This window comes from Mus caroli, unplaced genomic scaffold (assembly GCF_978045245.1).
Source record: "Mus caroli unplaced genomic scaffold, Mus_caroli_1 scaffold_1, whole genome shotgun sequence".
Classification (NCBI taxonomy): domain Eukaryota; kingdom Metazoa; phylum Chordata; class Mammalia; order Rodentia; family Muridae; genus Mus; species Mus caroli.
The window spans coordinates 68,606,391-68,622,198 of record NW_028227256.1 but is presented as its reverse complement, the minus strand read 5'-3'; the positions used below and the strand labels follow the sequence as shown (position 1 = coordinate 68,622,198).

At 43.7% G+C, this 15,808-nt stretch overlaps 1 protein-coding gene across 10 annotated transcripts in view; it reads left to right on the top strand.

Moving 5' to 3' along the window:
- Positions 1-14,344, top strand: part of Fn1 (fibronectin 1) — a 67,463-nt gene extending 53,119 nt beyond the window's left edge. For 4 of the 10 annotated variants that reach the window (XM_029481502.2, XM_021149419.2, XM_029481505.2 and 1 more), the window contains 10 exons: positions 156-245; positions 458-637; positions 1,396-1,485; positions 2,112-2,578; positions 4,073-4,211; positions 6,704-6,868; positions 8,890-9,015; positions 9,614-9,720; positions 12,921-13,034; positions 13,570-14,344. In XM_029481502.2, coding sequence (XP_029337362.1) covers positions 156-245; positions 458-637; positions 1,396-1,485; positions 2,112-2,578; positions 4,073-4,211; positions 6,704-6,868; positions 8,890-9,015; positions 9,614-9,720; positions 12,921-13,034; positions 13,570-13,641 — 1,550 coding nt within the window. In that variant the 3' untranslated portion in view covers positions 13,642-14,344. The remainder of the gene's footprint in view (positions 1-155; positions 246-457; positions 638-1,395; positions 1,486-2,111; positions 2,579-4,072; positions 4,212-6,703; positions 6,869-8,889; positions 9,016-9,613; positions 9,721-12,920; positions 13,035-13,569) is intronic. The other 6 variants (XM_029481513.2, XM_029481508.2, XM_021150136.2 and 3 more) reach the window with 2 other exon arrangements.
- The last annotated feature ends 1,464 nt before the right edge of the window (positions 14,345-15,808 follow it).

Sequence of the window (15,808 nt, the reverse complement as noted above, 5' to 3'; positions counted from 1 at the left end):
TTTCATTAGTAGTGACCTGTCCACCCCGTGAAGCCCTTTACTCTTCCCTGTAACTGCTTCTGCCATGGTATAGGAGTCAAGGAAACTGTAGGCAAGCACGAGAACTCGCCTAGTAAAGTAAGAGTGGATTAAACAGGTGTCTTTTTAACTTCCAGGTTTACAGCCAGGCACTGACTACAAGATCCACCTGTACACTCTGAACGACAATGCCCGGAGCTCGCCCGTGATCATCGATGCCTCCACCGGTAACTATGCTTTCTATGGAGGAAGGAAGTGTCAGCTGCTGCCTATTGTAATCAGCCGCGTCAACTTTAGAAACAGTTAGGGAGCTGGAATTTCCATGTTCTGACTCCCGGGACTCTCCGATTCTCTCTCTCCTCCTCTGTTCGCTAGGGCTGGGCTCAACTGTGAGAATGGCCATTCATTTTTCTAAGGTGTCACTTTGCTTGCCTTTCAGCCATCGATGCACCATCCAACCTGCGGTTCCTGACCACCACACCCAACTCCTTGCTGGTGTCATGGCAGGCGCCCCGTGCCAGGATTACTGGCTACATTATCAAGTATGAGAAGCCTGGATCCCCTCCCAGAGAAGTGGTCCCTCGGCCCCGCCCTGGTATCACGGAGGCCACCATTACTGGTATTGCTTCCACACTGTGATTTTTTTTCCCCCCTTAATCATAGATGCCCCAAATCCATAATACTCCCCAGTTGTGTCTTTGATGCTATGAGAATGAGGGGCCCAGCACTTTAGATGTTCTTCTCTTTAGGGACAGTAGTCTTCTCAAGTGGTATGAATGACTGAGCATGCAATTTCTGTGCTGTCCTATGACACAGCTATGATGTATTACACTCTGGTGTAAATTCTTCATTATTTCCTCCCATCCCCCCCCCCAGATAAATTGTATGTATAGATTCTCCTGGATGTTGAAGTCTCTAAAACACACAGATATCAGGAGATCACGGCTTCTTTGTTGCATTTATTGAAGAAGAAAATAAGAGTCTGATATGGGAAGACTTAAGCAGAAGACATCCTCATTTTTGCTCTGTCACTGACAGCTGTCCGAGATTAGACCTAAATAGAAGTCTGAAGTCTCTGATGATCTCTCCCAAATATATATCTCATTGCCGGCCCACAGTATAGATAGTTTATCTACAGGCTGAAAGAATCCTCTAGAAAGGTTACCATGAAACTGCTCATTCAAGTATCAGCTGTGGCTGTAAGATGATTAACTAGCCAAGGGGCTCTGGGGTGCGCAGAGTAGATAAACAAGGAGCGAAGCTGACCTTAAGACTTCACAGGCAGCTGGCAGGAATGCCTGCTCCCCAGCCGCCTCTGCTGAGCCAATCACTGGCCGTGCCTGCCAACGTAAGTGAAACGGCCGTGTTTCCCATCAGGTCTGGAGCCAGGAACCGAGTACACCATCTATGTCATTGCCCTGAAGAACAATCAGAAGAGTGAGCCCCTGATTGGGAGGAAAAAGACAGGTAAAAGACTCATAACCAGTGGTTGCTTTGCAGGGTGAAGTTCTCTACATTTCCACACATCACACATCTCTCACGGATTTTTTTATTTTCCTAGCAGAATGGCTTATATATTGTACTCTTTGACAGGAATCACCTAACATGCTCTAAAAATGTCTGATTTATTTCTTTTTCTACAACCTTAAGCTTCGTTTACCTTGCAGCGAGTCAAACTAGATAGTTTGAATTAGAAGGGGGAGGGGAAGCTTTTTAATGGTGGGAGTAAAACCTTTCTGATTTGGGTTGATTTATTTATTATTTGATTTCTGAACTTCAAACATTTCAGTTCGTTGCAAAGCCTTAATTGGAGCAGAGATGGCTTTCTGTGGGACTCAGCGGTTCAAAGCTTTGTCTGTATGAGAATTCATACTAACTTTTTTTTTTCCTGTCTGAACTATAAAGAAATCTGTGAAAAAAAAAATCACGATTTCTTTCTCTAAGAGTGTTTTGTGATCTGAGAACCGCTGGTTGTGTGGGAGCACTGATCGGGTTGATATACAGTTGTTGCCTGGGTTGACAGTGATTGGTTGCTTCTTCTTCGAGCTTAACTTTTGCGCTTTGCTTTTTTGGCTCTAACCTCTCTTGGCTAGACGAGCTTCCCCAACTGGTTACCCTTCCACACCCCAATCTTCATGGACCAGAGATCTTGGATGTTCCCTCCACAGTTCAAAAGACCCCCTTCATCACCAACCCTGGGTATGACACCGAAAATGGTATTCAGCTTCCTGGCACAACCCACCAGCAACCCAGTGTTGGGCAACAAATGATCTTTGAGGAACATGGCTTTAGGCGGACAACGCCACCCACTGCGGCCACCCCCGTCAGGCTTAGGCCAAGACCATACCTGCCGAATGTAGATGAGGAGGTCCAAATCGGTCATGTTCCCAGGGGAGACGTAGACTACCACCTCTATCCTCATGTTCCGGGGCTCAATCCAAATGCCTCTACAGGACAGGAAGCTCTCTCTCAGACAACCATCTCTTGGACGCCGTTCCAGGAGAGTTCTGAGTACATCATTTCATGCCAACCTGTTGGCACCGACGAAGAGCCCTTACAGGTACATGACAGCCCTTGCAAATTGTCTCTCTATGTAACTGTGTCTTCAGAAACAACCACAGCTTCATGTCTGATGGCCACTGTCTTAGTCAGGGTTTCTACTCCTGCACAAACATTGACCAAGAAGCAAATTGGAGAGGAAAGGGTTTATTCAGCTTACACTTCCATACTGCTGTTCATCACCAAAGGAAGTCAGGACTGGAACTCAAGCAGGTCAGGAAGCAGGAGCTGATGCAGAAGCCACGGAGGGATGTTCTTACTGGCTGGCTTCCCCTGGCTTGCTCGGCCTGCTCTCTTATAGAACCCAAGACTACCAGCCCAGAGATGGTTCCACCCACAAGGGGCCTTTCCCCCTTGATCACTCACTAATTGAGAAAATGCCCCACAGCTGGATCTCGTGGAGGCATCTCCCCAACTGAAGCTCCTTTCTCTGTGATAACCCCAGCCTGTGTCAAGTTGGCACATAACACCAGCCAGTACACCCACCTTCCCAGGGCAGAAGCTACGACTCTGACTAGAGGTTGTTTGACTCAGAGAGCATCACTGAGCGTCACGCAGTAGAGAAAACGAAATTCTTTTTATTATTCTCATACACTGGAGACTACTTAGTGAGACGGATAAAACAATTATCTTAGGAAGTAGAGGAAAAGTCATTTATATGAAGTTTGAAATGCCACCTTTGGCATCTGTCCTTGAAGAGGCACGCTGTTACGTGTCTAGGAAGACGAGGTGAACCGTTGGGGACCAGCTGTTATGAGAGATCGATTCTCCAAAACTCTCTTCTTTAATTTGTCCCACAGGTGCTAGAATCAATTTTTATTGTGTTATTTTTAGAAAGTGGCAGAAATCTTAAAATTGACTGTACCCTAGGACATTTATTAGCTTAGAAACTTTAGTCTGGGGATGTGCCAGTATTTTAGGAAAACCCAAGTTCTACTGTGTTGGCACCTTGCATGGCACATGCTGTCTGTCTGTGGCACTCAGGTTTATGAAGAGGGCTTTTTTTCCAGGAGTTCTAGTGGCCACAGGATTCAGAGGAGGCTGGGATAGCTGAGGGTTTCTGGGAATTGTGGAACACCTAGGTAGAAAAATCTAGCAGAAATGATGGTTCTTTTTTTTTTTTTTAAGTTACTCTTTTAATATTTTTTTATGTACATTGGTGTTTTGTCTGCATGTATGTCAGGGTGAGGATGTCAGAAGCTCTGGAACTGGAGTTACAGATAGATAATTGTGAGCTGCCATGTGGGTGCTGGGAATTGAACCCAGGTCCTCTGGCAGAGCATTTAGTGCTCTTAACCACTGAGCCATCTCCCCAGTCTTGAAACGATGGTTCTTTGCACTCATTTACTATCTCATCTTGACTGGGTGGGAGTCCTGTTCAACCCTGTTCTCTCCCTTCGTCTGTTTTTAAATGGGAGTGGGGGATTGCTCATAGACTAAGGAAGCTCATGCCGATTTATCATTGAAATGCTTTCTCCCTGCTTTGGATGTATAGTTCCAAGTTCCTGGAACTTCTACCAGTGCAACTCTGACTGGCCTTACCAGAGGGGTCACCTACAACATCATAGTGGAGGCACTGCAGAACCAGAGGAGGCACAAGGTTCGGGAAGAGGTTGTGACTGTGGGCAACGCTGGTAGGTACACTGCTGGCCTGTTCAGGCACATGCTTCTTGCTGGATCAGCCCAGAGAAGACTTGGTCTGTCGTCCTTTGTTGGCTTTAAACTTAGGAAAATAAGATTGCACAACAGTCAGAGATGTCCCCTTATGTAACCCATATGTTCACCAACACATATGTATGGTTGACAGGATGCCAGGCCTGGGAGGGACATGAATATTATTTACTCTAATACATTTTACCCCTCCTGTTGAGGATCCAGTTAACAGAGGCAATGGTTTTTTGGTACCTTTTACTATTCTCTCATCCCATACTGTGGTCCACTTAAGTGTTCCTAATCCGAACCGAAAACCTATAAACAGTCCTCCTTGGCAATCTTAAGTGATGACTTAGGTTTTGTACCTAATGTAAAATGTTACCAATATTGCCCTTTGCTTTCCTAAGAGCTTCCCATTCCAAATTTCAACTTTATATACTTCTTTGTTTACTTCTTCTTTAGATTTACTTAGTTTAATGTTATGTGTATGGGTGTTTTGCCTGCATGTATGTGTGCAACATGTATTCAGCACCCGTGGAGGCCAGAAGAGGACACCAGGTCCTCTGGAACTGGAGTTATAGAGGGTTGTTAGTTACTGTGTGGGTGTTAGAACCTATGTAATGTCCTGTGGAAGAGTAGCCAGTGACATAACTACTGAGCCATCTCTCCAGCCCCTTTATATGTGTCTTAATACATAAATTATATATGTCATGTTATATACATGCAAGCTCTTAAAGGTTAAATGGCCATCATACAAACGTAATAAAGATGAAATGACCCCCATGCAAAATCCTAATAAAGATGAAACGACCCCCATGGAGCCTTTTAATAAAGGTTAAATGACCAGCATGCAACATCTTAATAAAGGTTAAATAAATTTAATCCTGAAAATTTTTGATAAAGGTTGAATGACCCTTGACTCTGAGAAGTCTTTTGAAGCCAGCGGTGTGTCATTTGGCTTAAGTTGCAATAGCTAAAGATTCACCAAGGAGCATGAGTTAGGGGCTAACTGAGACTGTGGATCCCGAGTCCTCTTACCCTGTAAGGGCTAACTCCCACTTTTTCCAGGGAGCAGGACTTCTGGGTAGGACCACTGACTTCTTTTCAGTCTTCTTCCTCTGAGAGAAGACTGCTATTTGACTCTTCAGTTAAGCAGTTGCATGTCTGGCAATGCAGAAGTGGGCAGATCTTCTGTGTTCCATCCACAGTAATTAGCATTTGCCTTTTGTGGTTTCACTAGTAAAACGCCACTTGAAAGGGATTTTTTTCAAAAGCATAAGGGTTTTGTGGTTTTCCACATCGTTTTCTTGAAGGTGTGTGTGTGTGTGTGCGCGCGCGCGTGTGGGGGGGGTGTGTGTGTTTCAGACAGTCCTACTGTATAGTATGCTGTTTGTATATAGTGTGCTAGACTGAACTGTTATGTAGCTCAGGCTCCCAATGTTAGGGCAGACCTCCTAGATATTTTAAAATAGTGAACTTGAGAGTTTTAGCCCCTTTGTTTTCTTTCCGACTCCTGATTCTATCCGTGTTTTTACCAGGTCCTCTTGGTTTCAAAACATTTTGGATAGATTTTTTAGTTCTTCCAGAATGATGGCTTTTGAAATATTAGGCATTTAAAATATTGATTTCATTTGCACTTTTGATTTTTACACTATTAAAAGATTCCCCCCCACCCCCCAGACAAGGTTTCTCTGTGTAGCCCTGGCTGTCCTGGAACTCACTCTGTAGACCAGGCTGGCCTCGAACTCAGAAATCCGCCTGCCTTTGCCTCCCAAGTGCTGGGATGAAATCTTGGGAAATCCACTGCAGCTTTTCTACTTATTCCTAACTGCACCGTGGTGATTTCTCTTACTTGAAAATCTGGTCTTATCTAGTTTTACAGTAACCATAAGCATCTAGGTTTTCAAACTATTTAGCAAAAGAAATGCTACAATGTAAGTAAAGATTGTGTTATAATGCTATGCAAAGATGCTAAGACTTTGACTACAGCAAAGACGTATCTAACAATAATTGTTAATTATTGAGTAACAGTAGTTAGTAAGTCATCTCTGCATAGTGATACTGGGCCAGAGCTTTGATTCCTTAGTTTCACGTAGCCTTTACAAAATCCGAAAAAGTGGGGCTAGTTATATTATTATCCCGTAACAGATGAGAGAAGAGAGACAGACAAATGTTAATTGGCTCGATGTACTCAGGTGTCTTGGAGAAGCACCACTGCCCATATTCTCAGCTAGTTAAAATGTCTGACGATCTGCTTCATGTCATGAGAAACAGAAGACGGGAATGAAGGAAGACGTCCTTTGACCCTGCTGTGACAAGTGCCTACTGACTACATCAAAGTGTTGCCGATGAGAACGTCTGTGTTGTTAGTGCTGCTGATTAGGTCACGATATACAGTATGGCCGTTTCTCCATCAATAACTGTCAATAAAATGTCTTTTCCTTTTTTTCCTTTCTCCTTCTTTTCTTCATAGTCAGCGAAGGCCTGAACCAGCCTACAGATGACTCATGCTTTGACCCTTACACGGTTTCCCATTACGCCATTGGAGAGGAATGGGAGCGGCTGTCTGATGCTGGCTTTAAGCTCACATGCCAGTGCTTGGGCTTTGGCAGTGGTCATTTCAGATGCGATTCATCTAGTGAGTAGCTTGCCTTCTCCACCCTCTCACTCCTCCATCTCTTCTGGTCTCATGCGTTCGCACTTAGGTGGCCACGGAAGCATGTTTGGCAGATGCGGGCTCTTCCAAACATGATGCAAACAGAAGTAGACTGTTTGACTCCAAGTAACATTTTGCATCATAGAAGGATGATGGGAAATTTTACTTGTGCAATATGACTGCATTTCAAGAGTTGTGTACTAATCTAACTATTCCTTACAAACATGTCTGTAGTGTTGATATGCTCCTTGCAGTGTTTAGCTCTGTGTAAATTGAAGTTAAAAAATATCCCATTAGAGTTTGGTCTAATTGAGACAGGCAGAGACTCCAAATTCTTTTCAGTCTTTAGTATTGAGTAAGGACAGAGGTGAACATTTATACTCACAGACACCACTTTCTCAGCATAACCAGATATACATGCACACATCACACACACACACACATCTCACAACCCAGATATCCCAAACATTGCTCGTATAGAGGAAAATGTCTCTCTGTATAGCCCTGGCTGTCCTGGAACTCAATTTGTAGACCAGGTTGGCCTCGAACTCAGAAATCTGCCTGCCTCTGCCTTCCGAGTTCTGGGATTAAAGGCGTGTGCCACCACGCCTGGCTTGCATTCTACATTTAAGGATCAAGTTCAGGGCTGGTGAGCTAGGCTAGGCATCCTATCCCTGGAACCCAGGTGGTGCCAGTCCCCACAAATTGTCCTTTGACCTTCACATATTCATGGGGGGGGCACTAAGGCCCATATGTACATACATATGTACACACACATGCAAATCAATAAATGTAATAAATGTTAAGATCAACTTTGACTGAAAAATAATTTGATTTTCAAATCTTAAAGAGGTTAAAATTTCAAATTATTAGTGAAAACGATCCTATGAGTTATCTATGTGTCGAGAGATTTATTATTGGAGTATATAACCATTCATTCTTTGTTTTTAGAGGTATAATTATTATTGGCTTTTTAATGTGCTTTTTTAATGTCTTTTTATGTGTTCATCATATATCATAGATAGCCAGAGGCCTATGGACAATTATAGGTCCCATATTCCATGGAATGACATTTAATAGATCTCTAAAGTTTTTTGTGTAACATTTTCCTTTCCTTTACATGAAATAGCAAAATCCAGACTGGTTTCAATGTGTGTTGTTGGGTAGAGCCCAGTGGGCAGTAAACCATGCTGGGGTCAGGAGGGACACCATGTGGCCTTGACCAGGTGCTTTTTCAGCTAAGAGAGTGAACTGCATTGAAGTTTGCATGTTTTCCATAAGTCAGTACAAATGTGGAAGTATACAATGGTTTTTATCCGTGAACCAGGGCATTTTTACATCTGCCATTAGACACAGCTCGTGGTGACTAGATACTTCTTAGGACTTGTCTATTTGTACAACAAGCCTGATTCATTTCATTTGTCATTATTTTGTTGGTTGTTATATTTGTTCGTTCTTCACTTATATGAATCAGGTGACACCAGCTGTTTTTCTCTTTAATCTTTTTGTTTGTTTTTGTCATTGTTTCATGAGACAGGGTTTCTCTGTGTGTCCCTGGCTGTGCTGCACTCAGTCTGTAGACAGGGCTGTCCTCAAACTCAGAGGTCTGCCTGCCTCTGCCTCCCTAATGCTGGGAGCAAAGGCGTGCACAACCATGCCTGACCTCTCTTTAATGTTTAATTAAACTATTTTGTATCTAGGATCTCTGCGAACCTAAAATATATTTTAATTCTCCAGTCCCATTTTAATTTTCCATAATTGTAAAATTTAAAAGGAGCTGAATGAATCACTGGTTGGTCCTCTGAAATGATCTTGGTGGTAGTGTTAAGTCTTAACACTGGCCTGGAAAATATTAAATGCTATGATGAAGAAATGCTTCATCATTGGAAATGTGATCTTGGACTTCCTGCTCTGTATGGATTTGCATCCTGTTCCGGTGTTCTGCCCATCCTGTTAGTCAGAACACACAGTAACTCTCTGCCTGCGATGCCCCTACCTTCCAGAATGGTGCCATGACAACGGTGTCAACTACAAGATCGGAGAGAAGTGGGATCGCCAGGGAGAAAATGGCCAGCGGATGAGCTGCACATGCCTCGGGAATGGAAAGGGAGAATTCAAGTGTGATCCCCGTACGTCATCCTAAAAATGCTTTCTAGACGTTAAATACTCCCATGTTCCTAACTGAACTGAAACACCCATTTACAGGCTGGGCTGGACATGGTGGGCTTGCCAGTCTGTGGCTGGTAAGTCAGTAGCTTGCTTCAGAAAGTGAATCATGACTGAATAGCATGTCTAAGCACTTTAGCACTTTCACAACCTGAGCACTTTGGTCATCTGCAGTGAAGTGCTATGTAGACTCAGTTTTTAAAACATAACTTCAAAGCTAAGCAGTGGTGGTGCACGCCTTTAATCCCAGCACTTGGGAGGCAGAGGCAGGAGGATTTGAGTTGGAGGACAGTTTGGTCTACACAGAGAACCTGTCTCAAAAGACCAAAAAAAAAAAAAAAAAAAAAAAAAAAACTCAAACAAAAAAAAAAGGCTTCAATCTTTCCATCTGGCCTAGTCTACCAAGGCTTTGGAACATCTCCTTGTGATTCACCTAAGTTGATGAGATTTGGCCTGTGCTCATTCAGGTCGAGGGCAGATGCATCAACTTGAGTGTACCTGATTGTCCTTGGTCTTACAACTGTTTTTTTTTTTTTTTTCCTGCTTTGTGCCCACGTGCAGATGAAGCAACGTGCTATGACGACGGGAAGACCTACCACGTAGGAGAACAGTGGCAGAAAGAATATCTCGGAGCCATTTGCTCCTGCACATGTTTCGGAGGCCAGCGGGTAAGACTGGTTGGCGTTTAGATAAAGCACATAGGAGGTTGCAGCATGGATATGCTGTGTGCACAGGAGCCTTGCCTTTTAGGAAGAGTCCCTAAGATGGGGGTCTCAGTTAGGGTTTGCGTTGCTTTGAAGAGACACCATGACCAAGGTAACTTTTATAAGGGACAATATTTAATTGGGGCTGGCTTACAATTTCAGAGGTTCAGTCCATTAGCATCATGGCAGGAAGCATGGCAGTGTGCAGGCAGACATGGTACTCTAGAAAGAGCTGAGTGTTCTGCATCTTGAGCTGAAGGCAGCCAGGAGAAGGCTGTCTTCCATAGGCAGCTAGAAGAAAGCTTTCTTCTTCATTGGGCAGAGCTTGAACATAGGGCCTCAAAGCCCACCCCCACAGTGACTCACTTCCTCCAACAAAGAGTGCCACTTCCCATGGATCAAGCATATTCAAACCACCACAATGGGTCTGTCCCTCCCCAGTTGATAATAGCTTCAGCACCTTCTCCCATGACTAAAATTCTCAGGCTGCCCTGTTTGTCCTCGCCTGGAGTGTAGTACTAAGTAAGGCCCCAGCTCTGAGCTGGTGGACTAGCATCTCAGTATTGTTCACATTTTTAATAATACTGTGATCTAAGAAAATTTCACTATTTTTGAGCCTTTGTTCAATCTAAAAATAGTTCCCTTATTATCACTCTAATACTGAGCTAAGTAACAATAGACACACAGGGAAGGGTGGCCGTTGCTCCTGAGGATATACTTGGAGGCAGCAAATTAGCATACCCTGCCAAGCCAAGCTAATCACAGGAGATTTTGACGAATACAGTTCTGGATGGCCTGCAAGCAGCAAGAAGGCTTCCTAGAAAAGAGAAACATAAAGCAGCCGCCTGGGGTTTAGCTATCATTAAGTGGGGAGGGAAGGAAGCAGAGACTACATACTTCCTGGCCTAGGGAGAGCTGGCCCAGCGAGGCAGTCCTTCCGCTGGAATCTTTTGGTAAGAAATTAGATTTAAGGAGAAGAATTATGGAAAGCTGGGAAAACCATTATTTAAGCTGGTAATTCTCAGTCATTTCTAACGTGGACCCTTCTTCAATATAACAACAATTTCCACTCCATCTTTTAATAATTGAAATATCAAAATGACTTTTAACTTAAATGTAATAGGGGGCTGGAGATGGTGGCACATGCCTTTAATCCCAGCACTCTGAGTTCAAGGCCAGCCTGGTCCACAAAGCAAGTTCCAGGACAGCCAGGGCTACACAGAGAAACCCTGATTCATAAAAACCAAACAAACAAAAAGAGAAAAAGATCGGGCAGGTCCCACAAGTTTCCCTTTGACCTCCACACATTTTGTGGCACATGTGTCTACATACACTTATGTAAATAAATGTGCTTAATTTTTTAGAAATTAAATTGTTATGTAAAGGGCTTGACCTTAAAGGGTCCCAGAAATCTGGGGCACAAGGAATAATGCCCCTCACCCCCAGAGTGAAGTTCACCCATTAATGCTATTGGCATTCTTCAATGATTAAAAGTAGCATAATGGAAAATAACCTTTAAAAAAATGAATCTGGGAGCTGGAGAAATGGCTCAGTGCTTAAGGGGACTCATTGTTCTCCTGGGGACCTGGGCTTGGTTTCTCTCCTCACATGGTCCATAACCACCATTCCCAGAAGAACTGACGTCCTCATCTGGCTTCCTTGAGCATCATGCACACATGGTGCACAGACATACACGCAGGCAAGCACTTATCACATAAAATAAAAACATACGATAAATCTTTTTTAAAAGAGAAGAAGGGCAGTTAATGTGGCCACAAGGAAGACTCTGTCTATCATCACAACCTTCTTAGGTCTGGGGCAGCCGACGGGATTGACAATCTCGTTTTATCCATTATTCATGGAGTGGACTGTCTGTCCCTTTGTCTCTCTGTCTCTGTCTCTTTCTCAGACACTCAGAAGCAGATCATATGACTCAGTCATCATGGTCTGAATGAGCGGCTTTGTTGGGAAGCAGATTTTAGTCTCTCTTCACTCCATCCTTGTTCCCTGTGAACAGGAATCTCTTTGGGTAACGCCTGTCCTTAAAGTTCTGAAACATGATGGTGGCGGTTGCTATGGTTTTATACGAAAGGGTCTTTATTGATTCTGCAAGCAGGCCTTCTGGGAAATAGGCTCCTAAATGGAGAAATACGTCAAAGATGTTTAAATGATTCTATAAGAAAATGATTGTAGAATTTATTTATTTTTGAGACAGAGTCTCTCTGATAGGTAGCCCTGACTATCCTGGAACTTGCTATGTAGACCAGGCTGGCCTTCAACTCACAGAGATCTACCTGCCTCTGGGTGTGTGCCACCACTCTCCAGCCTGGCCTTATTTCTTCATTTTGTTGTTGTTGTTGTTGTTTTTGTTTTTTCAACTCTAAATGTAAAGTCTTGCTAGTTAGGCAAAAGATGGCTACCAACATGAACTCTGTGAACTTCAAGGGCTACTTTGCCCCAGGAGTGCACCTCTCTCTGTGTCCTCCCTAGTATCCATTTCTGTTTCCCCTGGGGCTTCTGCTAATGATGCCATCATTCGCCCCATCAGCTCCAGATTTTCTTCCTCCCAGCTCAGGAGTGATGAGAAAGTAAATGTGTGTCCAGCAAAACTCAGGAAGAAGCACAGGCCCACTGTGGTATCTTTCTGTACCCAACCCCACCTCTGGCCAGAGCTAAGGCTATATAGTATAGGTTAGGGAGGTTTTAGAAGGGACTGGAAAGAGAATGTGGCCAGGTACCCAGTTCTACCTGGGACCCACGGTGTCCTTTCTGGTTCCTTCCAAGTCATTCCTCTCCTTCACCAGAAAGTGATGGCATTTGTCCCCACACTCTCAAGTCACTGTGACTGATTTTACAGCCCTAGGGGTCTGTGAGAAATCTTCCACCTAGAGCAGAAAGCCTACCAAGGAGGAAGGTGGGACCAAAGATGAGAAGAGCAAAAGAAGTGAGGAGGATATTTCAGCGGAAAGGAAAGCATATGTAGACAGATGAATAAGCCAAGACCTAGTCTAAGAGTTACGACTGCACACAGGCGTCATTGCAGTCTCCTGATTAACTGCTTGTACTGCTAATGGGCAAGAGCTGAAATTCTTTAACTCAAGCTCTCAGTTATGATACCCTCAGGTTATCCTAAACCCCATTTAACTTCGAGTCTCTCCTCTCAGGGTTGGCGCTGTGACAACTGCCGCAGACCGGGGGCTGCTGAACCCAGTCCTGATGGCACCACCGGCCACACCTACAACCAGTATACACAGAGATACCATCAGAGAACAAATACTGTAAGTGTACACATATTCCCACCCACCCCCACCACCGTGCATGCAGCCAGGGGCAGGTGGATAGATGCTTTTCTTGAGTGAACCAAATGAGTTTTATTTGGAGATAAGTCTTTTGCTCCTGAGTTCAGTCCTCAGAACCCATCCATGTAAAAGAGCTAGGCGCTACAGCAAGTGCTTATAATCTCCTCACTGAGGAGGTAGAAATGGGGTGTGGGTGGTGTCCCTGGGGCTGTCTGGCCAGCCACTGTAGCCTCGTTAATGAGCTTCAGGCTCATGAACAAAACAGATAGCATTTGCATGATTAAAGTTAACTCTTGGCTCCTTATACACACAAAGTCATGAATTAATTATAACTCCTTATAATTTACTAAATCCCTAAGCATTGTCTATTGCTCAGTACATTGCTAGTCTTTCGAAACTAGTTTCCTTCCTATAAAACACCTATGACACAAATCTCCACTCAACCCTTCCCCCAACACACACACTTTGGGTTTTCCGAGTATTTGCTACTAATGTTTTTCTTCTATTTTGACAGAACGTAAATTGCCCCATTGAATGCTTCATGCCGTTAGATGTGCAAGCTGACAGAGATGATTCCCGAGAGTAATCTTTCCAGCCCCAACCAACAAGTGTCTCTCTACCAAGGTCAATCCACACCCCAGTGATGTTAGCAGACCCTCCATCTTTGAGTGGTCCTTTCACCCTTAAGCCTTTTGCTCTGGAGCCATGTTCTCAGCTTCAGCACAATTTACAGCTTCTCCAAGCATCGCCCTGTGGGATGTTTTGAGACTTGTCTCCTAAATGGCTCTCCTAAATGGTGACAGTTGGTCGCCCTGTTCTGCTTCAGGGTTTCAGTACTGCTCAGTATTGTTTAAGAGATTCAAAAGTTCTTATGGTTTGGTCTGGGATCAATAGGGAAACACAGGTAGCCAACTAAGAGGAAATGTACTGAATGCTTGTACCCAAGACCTTGAGCAGGAAAGTCACCCAGACACCTCTGCTTTCTTTTGCCATCTGACCTGCAGCACTGTCAGGACATGTCCTGTGGCTGTGTGTTCAAACACCCCTCCCACAGGACTCACTTTGTCCAAACAATTCAGATTGCCTAGAAATACCTTTCTCTTACCTGTTTGTTATTTATCAATTTTTCCCAGTATTTTTATACGGAAAAAATTGTATTGAAGACACTTTGTATGCAGTTGATAAGAGGAATTCAGTATAATTATGGTTGGTGATTATTTTTATAAGTACACACCAACGCTTTACTACTGTGGAAAGACAAGGGTTTTAATAAAAAGATTTACATTCCATGATGTGGATGCCATTTCTTTTTTTTTTTAACATCGTGTGTGTGGAGAGAAAAATCGTCTTCATGCATGTCCTTTTTCTTTTTGATGCCACAAGCATGTGAAGAGGCACTGCGTTGGGCTGGGGTGGTTTCTGCACGTGAGCGCCTGCCTGGCTTTACAGAAGCACTGATACTTTGTAATTTTGTGTCCTCATTTGTGGTTCTGCCTTATCAATTTAAATGGATTCAAATGTGGGCTAAGCTTGCTAGCTAGCACGTTAGGAGTATAAAGGAAATAAGATTCGTGTGTGTGTGTGTGTGTACATACATACAAGTGTGTGTAGCTGCCCATGAAGATCAGGAGGCCAGAAGGGGATGCTGGGTCACTTAGAACTGGATACAGATACTGGGATTTGAACTCCTGACAGAGCTGCAAATGCCCTCACCTCTTGAGCCCTATAGTTCTGTTTAATCGTCACAGGCCTTTGCTTCTTTGAATGAACACCTATTCAGGTTTGCAAGGAAAACAGGATTCTGAGCTGTTCCAATGACTTGAATGGCGTGGTATAGAGGCGTTCTGCTCTAGCCCATCCTGATTCAGGTTAGCTGACACTTGGAGGAGTGTGAGTTGAACTCCCAGCTCATTTTTCTTACATACAGTTGGTCTGCAAAAGTAATTTCCTTTTCAATGAACAAGATTTAGAAAATTGAATTTTTATAATGAACACGGGGTATGTAGTGTGGAATCTATGGTTCAATGACAGAGTACTTAGCTAGAATGGTGGAGCTTTTAGGTTCACTCCTACCTAAAAATATCGGTCATTTGGAATAGTAAATAGTAGCACAGAAAAAAACGGTAGAAAGTTCATTATTGACTTAGTTACTATTCTGTTGCTGTGAAAAGACACAATGGCCAATGGAACTTTTCTAAAAGAAAGTAAGTGGAGGCTTGCTTATAGTTTCAGGGGGTGAGTCCATGATGTGGCAGGCACAGTAGCAGTGGCCTATCTCCTCCAACAAGGCTCCACCGCCAACGAAGATGCCTAATGCTTCCCAAACAGTTAACCAGCTGGGGCCAAGCATGTGAACGTATGAGCCTATGGGGGTGGGGGACAGCGTTCTCATTCAAACTACCACAATTATTAATTAGCAAAAAAATTAAAAAAATACTTTAAAATACACTAATATTCAGTGAAGAGCACTTTTGTAAATACTTGGCGAGGAACACATTCAGAACAATGTCTTTCCTGGTTCATTTGCTGGAAGAACACACTAGGTCACCTGAATTGATTGGACTTTAGTTCTCATTTGGAGGAGGTTTCAAGCCTTAATTTTGCAGAGTCCAGCTGATAGGAGCTTTCCTTACAGACAGTAGGCCCAGCCCCCAAGCTGTCGCTTGTTCAACTTCTCCAACCCAATAGTTAGCAAGCTAGCTGCAGTGTATCCATCAAAACGACAGAAGAGCGGGGCTGTCAGCTTACATTCA